At 36.4% G+C, this 17,541-nt stretch overlaps 1 protein-coding gene across 6 annotated transcripts in view; it reads left to right on the top strand.

Annotated features, from left to right (window-relative positions):
• Positions 1-976: 976 nt before the first annotated feature.
• The window catches only part of EPHA10 (EPH receptor A10), a 1,001,793-nt gene continuing 985,228 nt past the window's right edge, over positions 977-17,541 (top strand). For all 6 annotated transcript variants that reach the window (XM_053707154.1, XM_053707156.1, XM_053707152.1 and 3 more), the window contains exon 1: positions 977-1,595. In XM_053707154.1, the coding sequence (XP_053563129.1) occupies positions 992-1,595 (604 nt within the window). In that variant the 5' untranslated portion in view covers positions 977-991. The remainder of the gene's footprint in view (positions 1,596-17,541) is intronic.

The raw sequence follows: 17,541 nt of genomic DNA, 5'->3' as shown, positions 1-17,541 counted from the left end.
CACCCCCTGTAGTTTCGTCCCTGGAGAAATCACTCAAAATTGTTGGGGCTTTTTTAGCAGTATATTGTACTGTATGTTCCTCTCTTTCATGTGCAGAACCCCACATAGATAGATAAACACTAGCTAACATTTCCCTTGCTAAAATTATTTGAGATACAGTACTGACTAGAAGTTTAGATTTTCTCACAACAGTGGATAGCTTTAGATCATCAGAGCCTTAGAACTGAATACATTTGAATCAGCCAATAAAATTTAATTTTAATTTTATTTAACTTTGAAATTCAAGGACAATATGAATGGAAGAATCACTACCATTTGGTAGGCAAAATCAACCAACCCCTTCTCTTTGTGTATGGATAGTTATGCAATGATTAGAAATGTGTTACAGATAAGCAATAGGTATATATAAAAGGTAACAAAATGTTATCATTTTTAGAATGGGCATTCATTTCCAAAAGAGTGGTTGATTTATGAAATAGACTTAAAATAGCTGTATTAGGAACCACTACTGTAAGGGAATTCAGGATTGCATGGGGTATGCCAAAGGAATTAAATAAGCTTACATGACAAAACATGATGATTCATATCTGCCATCAAAATCTATGCTAATTTAATTTATGTGTGTTAGATTTCCCTATTTATATATTACGTGGCGCTGATAAACAAACTAACCACATTCCAAGTGAGAAAACAGTATTTCAATAGAAATGTCACTCAACCAGACATTTTTATTTTTGTACGCAGCTAAATAGTACAATTAAAAGAGTAATGTTAGAGTTCATGTTTGTAATTGGTTTGCTGTTTATGAAGCACAAACAAATTATCAAAAATTCAGTAGAATGTGCATGCAAGTCAGTCTTGTTTTATGTTGTTGGATGTGACACTGTTTATTTTATTTATTTTTTGTCTTCGTTTTATATTTTAGTGGGAGGAAATAAGTGGCGTTGATGAAAACTATAAGCCCATTCGTACCTACCAGGTCTGCAATGTGATGGAGCCAAACCAGAATAACTGGCTACAGACGGGTTGGATCTTGAGAAGGAGTGGTCAAAGGATCTTTATTGAGCTCAAATTCACGTTGAGGGATTGTAACAGTATTCCTGGAGTTGTAGGGACATGCAAGGAAACCTTTAACCTCTACTATATTGAGTCTGATTTTGACCTGGGGAGAAATATTAAGGAGAGCAAATATGTGAAAATTGATACCATAGCAGCTGATGAGAGTTTCACCCAGGGAGATTTGGGAGAACGCAAAATGAAACTTAATACAGAAGTAAGGGAGATTGGGCACCTTAACCGGAGAGGCTTCCACCTAGGATTTCAAGATGTTGGGGCTTGCGTTGCCTTAGTGTCTGTGCGTGTGTATTATAAAAAGTGCCTCTCTACAGTGCAGAACCTGGCAGTATTCCCAGACACAGTGGCAGAGGCAGCATTTTCAACTCTGGTGGAAGTTAGGGGGACCTGTGTTAATAACTCTGAAGTAGATCTGGATAATCCACCCAGGATGCATTGCAGTGCAGAGGGGGAATGGCTCGTCCCTATTGGAAAATGTACTTGTAGTGCTGGATTTGAAGAAAAGGATGGTAGCTGCACAGGTAAAACTCACTTTATGGCTTCTACCGATGTGTTGAAATAATATCTGTGGTGTATTGGTAAAAATAATTCAAATCAGTGTGATATTTTAGTAGGACATTTTTTTTAGGTTTCCTTACTATTTTGTTCTATTGATCTATTAACATCTGTAAATGATGTATGTAACCTAGAATCTGTCTATGTATTTTACTTTGCAAGCTACCATTAAATATACAGAGACAGTGAAGTGTGACTTCTTATATTGTGCATGTAAATATCCATGTTTAAAATAATTACAAAACTTTTTTTTTTCAATAAATCGTACAAATCATAATTGTGATGTTGCTGCAGCACAAGCATGTCCAACCAAGCAAAGCCCCTCGTGCCTCAATTTAATTATGTGGACTGGCTGACTCTGAGAGCAATTCAAAATGTGCTGCTGCCCAGTTTCTGATTGGCTGGACCAAGTGAAGCATTTTTATACTAAGAAGACTGTAAATAAAAGCTGGGTGATTGCCCATTGGGCTGGTCCCTTTTCTCAACATAAAACAGTTTTTGTAGGCTAGGATTGGCTTGTTAGTTGGCTATTGGCTTATATAAAATAATTGTTCTCCAGGCTATAAAACTCCAGTCCTAGTTTACTTTTCTGTATTGATTTACGATGGACTTGCCTATGCTGCAATATGGATCAAAGATTTGTAGATTTTAAATTATATTAAATGACAGTCTTATTGTTCAAAACATGCATGCAAAATAAATAATATTGAAAGTTTCTTGTTCCATTTTACAGAGTGTACAAAATAGCTATGTAATGAAAAATAACAAATTTACAAGTACACTGAACCAGTACTTAGCAATTTTGTTACAGCTGTCGAAAGATTCAACCTTTGTATGTTGATTGTAAGTTGTAGGAAAAGCAGGATTACTAAAAAGTTAAACTGACTCTGGTAACACCTTGACTTGATGAGTTTTATATCTATTCATCTTGTGGCTGACAAAGAGCTAGTATGTCAGATAAAATCCTATAAATAGAAATATTTTACAAATGTAATGTGTTTCATATATATATATATATATATATATATATATATAGATATATATATAGATATAGATATATATAGATATATATATGTGTGTGTGTGTGTGTGTGTGTGTGTATGTGTGTATTATATACATATTATATATATATATATATATATATATACATATATATATATATACATATTTTATATATATATATATATATATATATATATATATATATATGTATAAAATATAACCTGCAACTTATTCTATGGTCCCCAAAACATTTTAAGCCTGTGACTGAAATTTACTATCTTAGCATGTTTATTATATGTCTTGCATTTAAGGATGCTATGGTTATTAATACTATAGGATAGTTGTTACCATTGGGAGATATTCAATGTACATTTAACTAATATCTGTGTGATGCATTGATTTTTCTTTAGAAGTGAGATCATTGCCAATAAACATTTCGTAACAATAGATCCCAGGGTCAACGTTTGTGATGTATAGTTGTACTTGAAGCAAGAAATACCGATAAGTGGGTTTGTAATATATATTTTAAAAAAACTGTTTTGTCCAATTCCATTTTAAAAGTTAATATTGATTTTTTTTAAGCTATTGTTTTTTGTTTTTTTTTTTTAAACTATCCAATCTGTTAATTAAAGAGCTTGTTGGCATATTGACTTTTAAACATCTCAGACCATTCTACCTCAGTTATGTTTACACTAGTTGAGAGCTGTCTGGTGTAGCAATCTATTTTACAATGAATTGCTGGGTTTTTAAAAGGGACACTAAACCCTAAAAAAAAAGTATACACATAATGGTGTATTCAAAGTAAAGATTAACCTGAGAATAATATGTAGCCATTTTTTTATTTTTTTTTTCATTTCTATTTGTTGTATAACTATGTAAGAAATAAGTGTAAAGCTTTAGTTTAATTTTAGCAGTGGTCACCACCATGTTGTAATTAAGATATTCTAAGTTAAAAAGATGTGTTGTTATCTGATCTGTTCTGCTGATGCCCCTAATGAAGATGGTTATAAATAATCTGAAAACTAATTAGAGGGTTTAGTGTTCTGTTAAGCTACGGGGTGAATTTCTGTGAAACCTTATTTGTAAATTCTGTTGTTGCATACTTAAAGGGACATTGTGCTCATAAATGTTTTATCATGCATATGAAAAGGCACCATTTCACCCTAATAAAATATTTTTTTGCATGAAAAGGAACAAACTGTTGAGCTGTTTAAAATGTAAATTTAACCTAGCAAGACAATGAATACTGCTTTACTAAGGCTCACAAGCTGGTTGGGTATATCACCCACAGGTCTATAAATGGAGAGGGAAACAAACTTGCTAACAAAAAAAATGTGCTATTCAGTATAGATATTTTCATTAAAAAAAACTTCAATACATTTTGAAATTTATTTATTTTTAGCTTAAAATAGAAATAAATAAATAAATAAACACGGGTACAATATCCCTTTAACGTATATTCATGTTACCATACAATAGGATTTACACTGAAGTATTATCTTATTATTGTTAATTGAACCAGTAAGTCAAAAACTTAAATTAACTCATGTTCTTCCATTTTGTATTAACTACAGTTGTAATTTTTTCTTATTTGAAAATAAATGTTATTTTTTCCCACTAAAAGCCAGTTGAACGTCTATTATTTTTGGCTGACTAAAAGGGTAAGGGTGTGATCTGTATGCTAAGTGTAAAAATAAGCTACTTATCATTGGTTTTAGAGGGATGGATGACATTTGATTAAAGGGACATTGTACACTGTTTTTTCTCATAAAGTTTAAAGTGCAGCAGTTAAACATCTAGGGCCTGATTACAAGTGAAGTGGTATTTAAGGCTCGCACGCTAACTTCGCTAGAAGTAAGCTTTTTGCACAAGTCGGGTAGCGCTTGTATTACAAGTTGAAAGTAAAAACATTTTGCTCATGCGCTAACCCAATGCACGCAAAAAGTTTAACTTTGAATATTCCGATCGCGTTAAGGTATTCCCCTATAGAAGTCAATGGAGTAAAAAAAAGTGGAAAACAACTATGAAAATATGAATATTTCACATTCCAATGTTCTTCACATAGCAGAATATGTTCTATTTATTCATAAATACATATTTCTACATATTCTTATATGATGCTATTTTGTTACACTATATATCTATACCTATATAGAAGGCTTTCCACAATATTCAGAAGTGTGTCTGTGGAGCATTTCTAAGGGTGAGCAATGTTGGACAAGAAGGTCTGGCACGCAATCAATATTCCAATTCTTCCCAAAGATGTTTAGCTGGGTTGAGATCCGGGTTCTGTGCAGACCACTCAAGTTCCTCCTAAACAAACTGATCAAACTTTGTCTTCAGGGATTTTACACAGGGGTATTGCCCTGCTGGAACAGGGACAGACCTTTCCCTTTTTGCGTCACAAAGTTTGAAGCACATACCTTTTGCCATATAGGGTATCAGAAAGTGTGTAAACAGGCTTTTTAAGGTAATGGGGCCATATTATCAAGCTCCTTGATGTCCCTGTTTCCGCGTGAGCCTTCAGGCTCGCCGGAAACAGCAGTTATGAAACAGCAGTCTTAAAACCGCTGCTCCATAACTGGTCCGCCTGCTGCGGTCATCAGGTTGCGGTCATCAATTCCCCTGATCCTATACGGTCAGGCTGATTGACACCCCCTGCTAGCGGCCAATTAGCTGCAAATCTGCAGGGGGGGCATTGCACAAGCATTTCAGAAGAACTGCTTGGGCAATGATAAATGCCGACAGCATATGCTGTCGGCATTTATTGATGTCTTTCAGATATGATCTGCTGAGAGGATCATGACAAACAGACCGATGTAAATCGGCTCCAAAGTCTTATCAAAGAGCATTTCCATAAAACCCAAAAATAGCATCTAATTGTTTGCAAATTATTAATGGATTATATTTTAGTTTTATATACATCACTAACGCCTTCATCATAAATACTGTAAAAAACAAAACAAAAACGGATGAACTGCATATGCCAGAAACATTGTTTGCAAGAGAGCATTTTTCAGTTATAGTACAGATTTGGGTATAATAGAGATGCCCAGTGGTCTACTAAAAATACTTGATTGAACAATCAAGCAGAATGTTTTCCATGTTTCCCCATTTTAAAGAGATATTAACTACTAAATACATTTTAAAAGTATTGTATTGAGGTTAAACCAGTCCCCCTCTAGTCATGGGTGCCACAATGTTGATATCTAGCTGTCACTGCATTCTAATGCTTCAGATACTCTCAGTGTAACCTAGGTACCAAAATGGCTCAATCCACAAATAGAGGGAGGGGTGTATTTAATGTTTAATGTCCCTTTAAAACCTTTGCTCTGTATACCATTAAAATAAGAGGTTTACATATGTTTTCACAGGTTGTTAGCAACTTTCTTTAGTCTTACTGAATGCACAGTAACCAGGTATTACGCATAATACTTATTTTCACACCTATTTAGTTACATAGCTGTTTTCTTCCGGGCCTCCACCCCCACATACCCTTGCAGTGACATACAGCGTAGCTCTAAGCCTCACAAAGCAAGTGGTGCCAACTGCTAAACTATACCTGGCAGCATTGTTCCGCTACAAAAAAAAGAAAGCTTTGATAACATAGCTAAAGCATAAAAAGTATATTACAATCCTAATACCCATTAAAAAGATGTAGATTTGTAATACTTATACATCTGATTTATGAGGCTAAGAAAAGTGAAGATCTCCGTCTCATAATCGGATATGTTAAAACAGATAAGTGTGATTACTGGGAAGCCACTAATGATAAGTATTACTCTGCAATCAGAAATCAACAGGCTGCATGATTTAAAGTGCTTAATACCACCTGCAAATATTGTGTTATTTTAACATTTATGAATTTATAAAAAAAATTAATTTGTACTGATAAATGGGTTGTTGACAATGACAATATGTGTGACATTTGAAGGTAAACCTGCATAGGAAATATTCTCTGATTTTCATAGTTCTACAGAGGTGATACAGACATCAATGTAAAGAAAAAGTGTTTTTCATATAAAAGGACATAAACACATTTCCCCCTATGTTTACTTGTCGGGAAGTACTCATCCAGCCACATATAGGGTTAATAGACATTTGCTCACAAAAGTTTTTGACAAATCAGTCTTCATAACAAAAAAAAACAACAACAAAAAAACATTTTGTCTTCTACCTGGCCATGGTGTTTAGAATTTGTTAACAAAAATCTGTTTGTCCCCTATTTTCTATAGGGAACGTGTTTAGGGCAGCATAAGAGCAGATAGACAGCAGCTTAATCTTAAAGGGACAGTATACTATAAAAAAATTCCCCTTAATGTGTTTCCAATTACTTTTTTTACCAGCTGCAGAGTATAAAATGTATGAGATTTGCTTTTTTAAGGCTTATTTGTGTATATGAATTAGCTGATTTTGTGTTTTGAAGCCACAACCTAATAAAATGGGTTGAGCTTGTAGGTATAATCAGATCTCATTACTTTATCACATTGTGTACATATAACTGCTTCTTTATCTTATATCTGTCCATAAACCAATCACCAATGCTTGGAGAGAACAATGGAAAATTAACATTTTATTACATTATCTCTTCTATAACCCACTGGGAGTGCAATTTCTTCTACTGGCTGTGTTAACACAGCTTAGCCTCGTGGCCAAAAACTTTCAGGATGGGTGGGGACACCACAGGCTAAATAAACTAATTAAAATGCCAATATAAGGTTAATGGAAATACTTGTAAACAATTTAATACACTCCAGCAGGTAAAGTGGATCATTGGGAACACGTTAAAGGGGAGAACATGTGTGTCCCTTTAAGTAAAGATAAAATGCAAGGCGGGGTTTGGAGATTGCAAAACAATTTCACTTAACAAGATAATTTTAAATTCTTTACACTTGGCTAAAATCGAATTCTATAGCAAGACACCAGACATGTTTTATAATAACGTGTTTTGTGTCCCTTTAAACTCTGTACATTCCCCAATATGCTGTTTGTGATCACAGCTAAAACAATGGCTTTCCTACCTGATACGGGACCATTAGAATAGTATGATCAACAAATACATTATAAAGAGACAACACAATAACACTGAATTATAAATGAGCGGTAGATTTTTTGTGTGACAAATTTCAAAATCCTTTCATTTCCTTGTCTTCTGTATCATGTGACATCCATCAGCGAATCACAGACTCACAGTAGGAGCTGGTGCCTCAGAAAGTACACGTTTAAAATGATGGTGTACAGTTTGACATTGAAAGTAAATTGGAAAACTTTTTTTAAATGAGATGCTCTATCTGAATCATGAAAGTTTAATTTTGACGTCAGTGTCCCTTTTAACATAAAGTTCATGGTGTTTAAAGGGACAGCACAACTTCTGTGTAGTAACAAATCATATGTTTTAGCATTTGTATATAGTTACAACAAACCAACATTTTGTATGACAAATCAGATGTTGTAATGCTGACTAGAGTACTGGACACTTTTATCTGTGACCTATATGGCATATTTTTATATGGTTTGAAAGTTTAAAAATAAATAATTCATAAAGTTTGAATAAAATCTTGTGATGGTTGCCCCTTACCAGATATCAGCAGTGATTTACCTTTATACACATGGTGGATACCCCTCCTTCAGTGGTAAGTTTAAGATAGTGACAATGGTGTCCATTGACTAACTGCTACAATCAAGTGCGGGTCCAGGGTGTGCTACCCATTAAAATGAGAAAAATATGTGAAAACTCTACCTAATGATATATCTTTTTACCAAAGTTTATAAAGATTGGTGCAGTCGTTTCAACTGTATATCTCTGTCTAAAAAATCCTCATATTTCCATATGGAAAAGATGTATCTTTTTATATATTAAAACTTGAACAATACAGAACTGATTTACCATGATCCTTTCAAGGTTTGTAGTAACTGCTAATTTGAGTAAAATTGCTATGTTTTAGATAAATTTGTTCAGCCATTCAGTGGTTGTGAACATTTGAAAAACCCCATTTAATATACAATGTTCATTCAAACTTAAGCAATGGCTGCACCATCATACAGCTGCAATTTGCATGTGGTTTGATAGAACAGTTTCATTTCTATTTGAGATACAAAGCAATCAGGGAAATGTATGTGCATAATTGTAAAATGGGCGTCCAATGCAGTTTTTGCTCTAGGAATGTGCAGAAAATAAACACATACAATGGAGTTTATTATTTACCATTTATTCATTCACTCATGTAAATCTTAAACAATCCAAACTATGCTACCTTGAAACAGCCGAAGTAAACACTTATCGATACTGAGTTTTCAATTTAATGTCTTTAGAATGTCATAGAGTTTTTGCCTTGTCCTTTGATATTGGGCAACATTGCAAAAACTAATTTACTCCAACTAACAGGTAATTACCACAACTTGCTCCTCAGTCTAATTAAGTTGTGACATGTCCAAACTGTAATTATAATTTAACTCCCAGGTGCGTTGTACATAATTTCTCGTTCAGTAGCATTGTTATAATCAACATGGTATAATATCATTACTGAAAGTCCATTGATTTTTTTTTTTTTAATATAAAATAGGTCTGGATTTCAGAAATGATATCAAACTTGGGAGTCAGTCACTAGAAGAGCCAGCTATGTATATAGATATTTGTGAAATAATGGTTATGATCCAGGGTAAAATTCTAGCCTTGATCTCAACTAATTTTTTAAACAAGGACATTTAGAATAAATAAATATGCACAGGAAAAATAGAATGTATCCAAGTAAAACTGCATCTACAAATGGGATCAGTAGGGCTGCTGCCTTTCTTGGAAACATACCAACCATGCTTATTAGTATAAATTTGCCTAAATAATTATAAAAGTATAACTTTGAAACTGAAGCTACTAGGGCTAATTTTACATAATAATTTGTTATAATTTGTTATAAATAGAATTTACATGCAAAAGAAATCTCACCATTTATGTCTATATACAGTATGTTCTTTATTATCTCCTTTGACTTACCATTAAATATAGTAGAATTGCAAAATCAACAAATGCATAGTAAAAAGAAATTGCAATAGCAATTTGAATTTAAAATGAGTAGTAGAGGTTTTTTTGACAAATTTCAAAGCTACTTCATATGACACCCATCATCTAATCATAAAACACATATATGTATACATTGTGAGCTCTTGCACATGCTCAGTAGGTGCTGATACCTCAGATGTGTGCATATAAAAAGATTGTGCACATTGTAATAATAAAAGTAAATTGGAATTTTTTCTTTCTTAAGACACAGTGAGTCCACAGATCAGCAATTACTGTTGGGAATATCACTCCTGGCCAGCAGGAGGAGGCAAAGAGCACCACAACAAAGCTGTTAAGTATCACTTCCCTTACCACAACCCCCAGTCATTCTCTTTGCTGTCAGTGTAAGGAGGTGGTGAAGTTTTAGGAGTCTGATTAAGATTCTTCTATCAAGATTTTTTTTATTTTGAAGCCAGAGCAGGCTTGCTCTGATTTTCCCTGACAGACTGGGTTTAGCTGTACTCCACGTTAATCTCTTAGTAGGGTTGTGGTAGCTTTTAAGCAGTCAGGAACTTGTGGGGTGGGCCTCACTGCTTTTTCCTGTCAAGTTGCTGCCCTCAAACAGAATTCCAAAGTAGACTTTCTCTGTTCCTTCTTCTATCCATAGGTCTCTGTGAGGAGGAGCTTACTCTCATACCAGGTGAGATGTCCTCCTGTCGGACAGTCAGAGGTGCAGGTAAGTGCCATTTTAGTTTTTGAAGGAGACGTGTTTTCAGTTATCCTGGGACAGGATATCAGGTCCTTGGAGAGAGAGTGTTAAGATTGTTTTAAATTCTTATTTTTATTGGTGGCTCAGTGTTATAGACTGCTGGTGTGGGCAGTCATTTTACTTTAGAGGTTCACAGTAGGTGCCGATATGCACTTGTGGTCTATATAATTAAACCGGCCGTGATGTCAGGAGGGGCGGAGCTCCTTCCTCTGGGCGCAGGGTGTGCTGTGACTTTGCGCATTTTCTCTGCTAACGGCTTATGGCGGTTCACTCATGCAGCAGCTAAGCGTGTTTCTCCTTCGTTCTGTGCCAGACAAGGATCAGGTAGGCACCTCACCTTAGCACTGAGGTGTTGAGGGGCCAGATCATTTATATATCATTGCCATTTTAATAAAAGATTTCTGTGGGTTTTTTAAAAAGAGTTGCCCTTAAGAAAGAGAGGCGATCTTGTTTAGCTACGGTTTTGTAACCAATGTCCTGTTTTTTATCTAATATTTAAAATACCAGGACAGTACCAAATAAAAAAATGGTTTTATTATTTTTTTTTTAAGGTTGTGAACTTATTGTTGTAAGATGGACTTAGAGTCTATGCCTGATATAGAGTGCACAATTTGTTTTGAATGCCCATGTTGAACCTCCTTTGCCTTTTTGAAAGAACTCTGATGTATAAAGACAGACTATTTGTTTCTGACCTACCAAAGTCTCCTCCTCAAGTGCCCCAAGTCACATTACCACCTCAGGCAGTGCCCTGCGGTTCCTCACAAACTCTTGATGGAGTGTTTTTGAAGGCAGCTGCCCAAGTGTCCTCAATGGTATCTGAGGCGCTAGCTGCCATTCCCTTACTGCAGGGGAAACGTAAGAGGAAAAGTAGAGAATCAGAGAGTAAGGTAGCAGATCCGGTTCTTTCCCATAAGTCGGATGAGGAAGATACTTCGGTAGCCTCTGAGGGTGAAATCTCAGATTCGCATAGTGTAATTTCTTCTTCTGATGCTGTAATGGTTTCCTTCAGATTCAAGCTTGTGCACCTCCGTGTTTTGTTAAAGGAGGTTTTAGCTACCTTGGACGACTCCAATGGGCTTATTGTTGTCAACCCTAAAAAGTCTAGTAAATTAAATAGATGCTTTGATGTTCCCTCACCTGGGGAGGTGTTTCCAGTACCAGACCATGCCACAGAGATTATTACCCGGGAATGGGAGAGATCAGGAATTCCTATTTCCCCCTCCCCTGTCTGTAGGAAGATGTTCCCGGTGGCTGACTCCATTAAGGAGTCATGGCAGATGGTTCCAAAGGTGGAAGGGGCGATTTCCACTTTGGCCAAGAGAACTACTATTCCTATTGAGGATAGTTGCTCTTTCAAGGATCCTATGGATAAAAATCTGGAGGCCTTTTCTAAAAAAATGTATACTCATCAGGGGTTACAATGGCAACCGGCGGTGTGCAATGCTACAGTGCGGCAGCCAATTGGTTTGACGCCTTGTCTGAATCCCTTTAAGCTGAGACTCCTTTGGAGGAGATTCAGGATAGGATAAAGGCTCTAAAGTTAGCTACTTCCTATATCACTGACACTTCTTTGCCGGTCATTTATTTGAGGGCCAAAATATCTGGCTTTGCAATCTTAGCATGCAGAGCGATATGGCTTAAATATTGGCCTGCTGATGTGTCTTCTAAATCTAAGCTTTTAGCAAAATGAAGGTATGTCAGACTAATTTTCGTTCCTTTCGTAACTTCAGAGGTAAGTTTTCCCCTGCCTCTACCAAACAGGAACAATCCAAGCCCTCTTGGAAGCCTAGTCAGTCTTGTAACAAGGGGAAGCAATCCAAGAAACCCAAAGCTGAATCCAAGTCAGCATGGGGGGCAGACTCTCTCAGTTCACGCAAGCTTGGGAACGAGATGTCCCAGACCCATGGGCAGTGGACATAGTTTCCCAGGGGTACAAGTTAGAGTTCAAGACATTCCTCCCAGGGGCAGGTTCCACCTCTCAAGATTATCTGTAGGCCAGATAAAAAGAGAGGCGTTCTTGGAATGTGTACAGGACCTTTTCCTCTTGGGAGTGATGGTTCCTGTTCCAAGTCAGGAACAGGGTCTCAGATTTTTCTCAAACCTGTTTGTGGTTCCCAAAAAAGAGGGAACTTTCAGGCCCATTCTAGATCTAAAGTTACTAAACAGATTCCTCAGAGTGCCATCCTTCAAGATGGAGATTATCTGCTCCATTCTGCCTCTGATTCAAGAGGGTCAATTCATGATGACCATAGTCCTGAAGGATGCATGTACCTGCAAATGCCCATTCACAGGGATCATCACAAATATATGAGATTTGCCTATCTAGACACTTTAAATTTGTAGTGCTTCCATTTGGCCTCGCCACAGCTCCCAGAATTTTCTTAAAGGTTCTAGGAGCTCTATTGGCAGTAATTTGGTCCCGAGAATTGCAGTGGCACCTTATCTGGACGACATTTGGGTTCAGACGCCATCTTTGCAACTAGCAGAATCTCATACAAGGATCTTGTTGGCGGTTCTTCATCCCCACGGTTGGAAGGTCAATTTGGAAAAAAGTTCTCTTGTTCTGGCTACAAGAGTGATCTTAGGAACCATTATAGATTCTCTATCAATGAAAATATTTCTGACGGAGGCCAGAAGAGCCAAGATTCTGTCCGTTTGCCTGTCCCTACAGTTGGCGGCATGAGCATCAGTGGCCCAATGCATGGAGGTAATCGGGTTGATGGTAGCTTCCATGGACATAGTTCCGTTTGCTAGTTTCCATTTGAGACCTCTGCAGCTATGCATGCTCGCTTAGTGGAACAAGGATTATACAGAGATATCTCAGAGAATAGTTCAATATCAATCAACAAGAACATTTGTCCCTGGGGACGTGTTTTCAGAGACCCTCTTGGGTAATTGTGACCACGGCCTGTTGGGTTGGGGATCAGTCTGGGACTCGGTGAAGGCACATGGACTTTGGCCTCAGGAAGAATCTGCTCTCCCCATAAACATTCTGGAGTTGAGAGCGATCTTCAATGCCTTGATGGCTTGGCCTCAGCCTGCCCTAGCCCGGGCTATCAGGTTCCAGACAAACAACATTACCTCAGTGGCCTACATCAACCACCAAGGGGGAACTCTGAGTTACTTAGTCATGAAGGAGGTGGCACGGATCATCCAGTGGGCGTAGGCTCACAATTGCTGTCTATCTGCCATCCATATTCCAGGAGTGGACAATTGGGAAGTGGATTTTCTGAGCAAACAGATTTTCCATCCTGGGGAGTGGGAACTCCATCCAGAAGTGTTCTCCAGGTTAACAACCAAATGGGGGTTACAAGATTTTGATCTGAAGGCGTCTCGTCAGAACACCAAGCTCCCAAGCTCATTCCACTAGGGCTGTTTCTTCTTCTTGGGCCTTCAAGAATTAGGCCTCTGTAGAACAGATTTGTAAGGCTGCGACTTGGTCTTCTTTGCACTTTTTTCTAAATTCTATAAATCTGATAGTTTTGCCTTGGCTGAGGCTTCTTTTGGGAGAAAGGTTCTGCAAGCAGTGGTGCCTTCTGTTTAGGTTACCTGTCTTTTCCCTCCCTAATCATCTGTGTCGTCTAGCTTGGGTATTGATTCCCAACAGTAATTGCTGATCCGTGGACTCACCGTGTCTAAAGAAAGAAAACAAAATTTATGCTTACCTGATAAATTTCTTTCTTTCTTGACACGGTGACTCTGAGGCCCTTTCTGTTTTCAGACAGTTTTTTTATATAAACCTCAGGCACCTCTGCACCTTGTGTTATTTACTTTCTCTCCTTTTCCTTCGGTCAAATGACTGGGGATTGTGGGAAGGGAAGTGATACTTAACAGCTTTGCTGTGGTGCTCTTTGCCTCCTCCTGCTGGCCAGGAGTGATATTCCCAACAGATCTAATTTCTCTGATTACATCTGTACCTAATTTCAGTAGTTTCTCTTTATAATTTGCGCCCATCTTTCCATGTGTTTTTTAAAAGATATTTTGACATCATGACAATAAAAAGTTTTGGCTCAGCTGATATGAATATCATAAACACAGAAAAAAGCTCAGTCTCTGTCCTCTGCATAGGACATTACTTAAAGGGACAGGCTACACCATAATTTTTATTGTTAAAAAAGATAGATAATCCCTTTATTGCTTATTCTCTAGTTTTGCATAACCAACACAGTTATATAAATACACTTTTTACCTCTGTGATTACCTTGTATCTAAGCCTCTGCAAACTGCCCCCTTATTTCAGTTCTTTTGACAGACATCCATTTTAGCCAATCAGTGCTGGCTCCCTGGAACTCCACGTGCGTGAGCACAGTGTTATCTATTTGACACACATGAACTAACACCCTCTTGTGGTGAAAAACTGTCAAAATGCCCTGAGAGAAGAGGCGGCCTTCAAGGGCTTAGAAATTAGCATATGAACCTCCTAGGTTTATTTTTCAACTAAGAATACCAAGAGAATAAAGCAAAATTGGTGATAAAAGTAAATTGGAAAATTGTTTTAGATTACATTCTCTATCTGAATCGTGAAAGTTTACTTTGGACTAGACTGTCCCTTTAACACATTTCTTAATTTATATTTTTGAAACATGAGCTATTGTATTGGAATTTCAATGATAACGATCTATACATTCACCTCAACCTTGCCCCCTTCCAAAACACCAACACTAAGATCTACATATTTCTAAAAAACTTAACTTTAAAGCAGTTTTCTCCAGTCTAAAGCTGTTGCAAATTATTACAATGTTGGAAAAAGATTGCTGATCTATATATTGCAATTAAATCCATTTGAAATACTGCAGATTTTGGAAAATTGGCACAGTCTTCCTAACCCCTTGCCAGCTAACACATTAACCCTGCTGTAACCTTTAACAGCAGAATTTAGGTACCCGTGATTTTAGTGAAACATTTCAAATGTTGCATTGAGCTATTTAGAGTGGAGCCAAGGTAGTAAACTCTTTAAACATAATTTTGCATACAATAAATCTTTTTGTCTCTTTGATTGATACATTTTAAATAAAGGTTCATTTTGAATAGTCTAATACAATAAGTAATAACTCACTTTTTTTTATACACATAATTAGTTCTAGGTATGTGCTTCAGGGAGAATTGAAATCAAAGGGAAATAAAGAGCATTAGTAAAATGCCATAATTAAATAAAACATTTTAAAGGAATACTAAAGCCAAAATTAAACTTCCATGATTCAGATAGAGCATGACATTTAAAAAAAACTTTCTAAATTACTTTCGTTATGAAATTATGCTCAGTCTTTTTATATGCACATTTTCTGAGGTACCAGCCCCTACTGAGTATGTACAAGAATCCCCAGTATATACGTATATGCATTTAGGGATTGGCTGATTTCTGTCACATGATACAGGAGGTAGGTAATATATGCAAATTTTGAAATTTACAGAATAAATATCTATTGCTCATTTGAGATTCAGAGCAAGTGCTTTTGCAGTCTCTTGTAATTATACATTGTTGATTACTGTATGTAATGGTCCTTTAAAGGGACATTGTATGCTAGATTTTTCCTTGCATACATGTTTTGTAGATGATCCATCTGAGAGTGTTATTGTAACGATGCTTAGTTTTGCTTATTTTTAAATAATATTGTGCTTATTTTCAGACTTCTAACCAAGCCCTAAGGTATCAAATTTAGACCATTTTTTTAAACCTGTCCTCAGGCTTCCCAAACGGGCCAGGTTTTCAGTATTACGTTGGATGAGAGCAGGTATTATAACCATGTTTACTAACCAGTTGATTATTTCACTTGTGCTTCAGTTCAGATATCCTCAAAATGTGGCCTGTTAGGGAGGTCTGAGGACAGGTCTGAAAACCAGTGATATAGACTGAAGTCTACAGATTCCTGCTTGCTCCTGTTTGTGTAATCTGTCTTTTCATATGCAGGGGAGGGGGGAAGTGTCTGCGCTTCCTGCTTTTACAGCCCCTTTCAATGGTCGTCCCATCCTAACCTCATCAACAGAGCTAAGTAAGTTTTTAAAAGGTTTTTTCGATCAGTATATGTGCCTATTCTTCTTTATAGTGGTGTCTATTATATGCAGTTATATGAAAATTGGTGTATACTGTTTCTTGCTTAGAACTATGGATTTAAAATGACAGTAAAGTCAAACTTATACTTTCATGATTCAGATAGAGCAGACATTTTAAACAACTTTCCAATTTACTTCTATTAATAAAATGTGCACAGTCTTTTTATATTTACACTTTTTGAGTCACCAGCTCCTACTAAGCATGTGCAAGAATTCACAGAGTATACGTATATGCATTTGTGATTGGCTGATGGCTATCACATGATGCAGTGGGAGTCGAAATAGACATAACTGAAATTTTTTAGAAAAAAATCTACTACTCATGTGAAGCTCAGACTAAGTGCTATTGTATTGTCTTTTTATCATACATGTTTTGATTATGCAAATCTAATATATTTACTGGTCCTTTAACCCCCCTCAAATTAGTTATACGCATAGCAAAAGTACAGCTCCAGAGCAGTAATGAATTGAACCTGTACATATGCCACACCTGATTGGCTCAGGGGTTGTGTTCAGCTTAGCACCAGTACTTTAACTACTCTTTTGCTAGGGTTATACACACAGTTTTGCACAAGGAATAGTGCACTAATAAAATGCGCTAGAACATTACAGCATTTTACTTTTTTCTACCTCATGTCTCATTAATTAAAAATTCAATATCTGTTAATATTGATCAAACCATTCAGTCCAAACAAAAACCAATGCCCGTCACATATACAATTATAAAATGTGTTCATAATTTCATACAATATTATTATATATACCAACACCCTGGACATTTGGCTTAAATTTAGATTTCGCATGAATTACACATTCAATTGTGTACAAATATCTGGATACAACTTTTCTAACAACCTTTGCTAAGAATTTAGTTTATATACTTCCTAAAATACACCTTGTGCCCCTTTGGAAAACTCTTTGCTTTGCATTGCACATCATTGCAAGCCACAAAATAAAAGAATGGAAGTGCATTTATTGTATTGAGAAAAGCTTGCTAAGCGTTTAATGTGAGAATGGCCTCTTTCTGAGATTAGTCTGGTTCACCTCAGAGGTGACCGCTGGGTTTTGCCTGCTAAGATTGGCTTTTTTAAAT

This window comes from Bombina bombina, chromosome 3 (assembly GCF_027579735.1).
Source record: "Bombina bombina isolate aBomBom1 chromosome 3, aBomBom1.pri, whole genome shotgun sequence".
NCBI lineage: Eukaryota > Metazoa > Chordata > Amphibia > Anura > Bombinatoridae > Bombina > Bombina bombina.
Note: the sequence above shows the minus strand (reverse complement) of the source record. Positions and strands in the feature narration are given on the sequence as shown.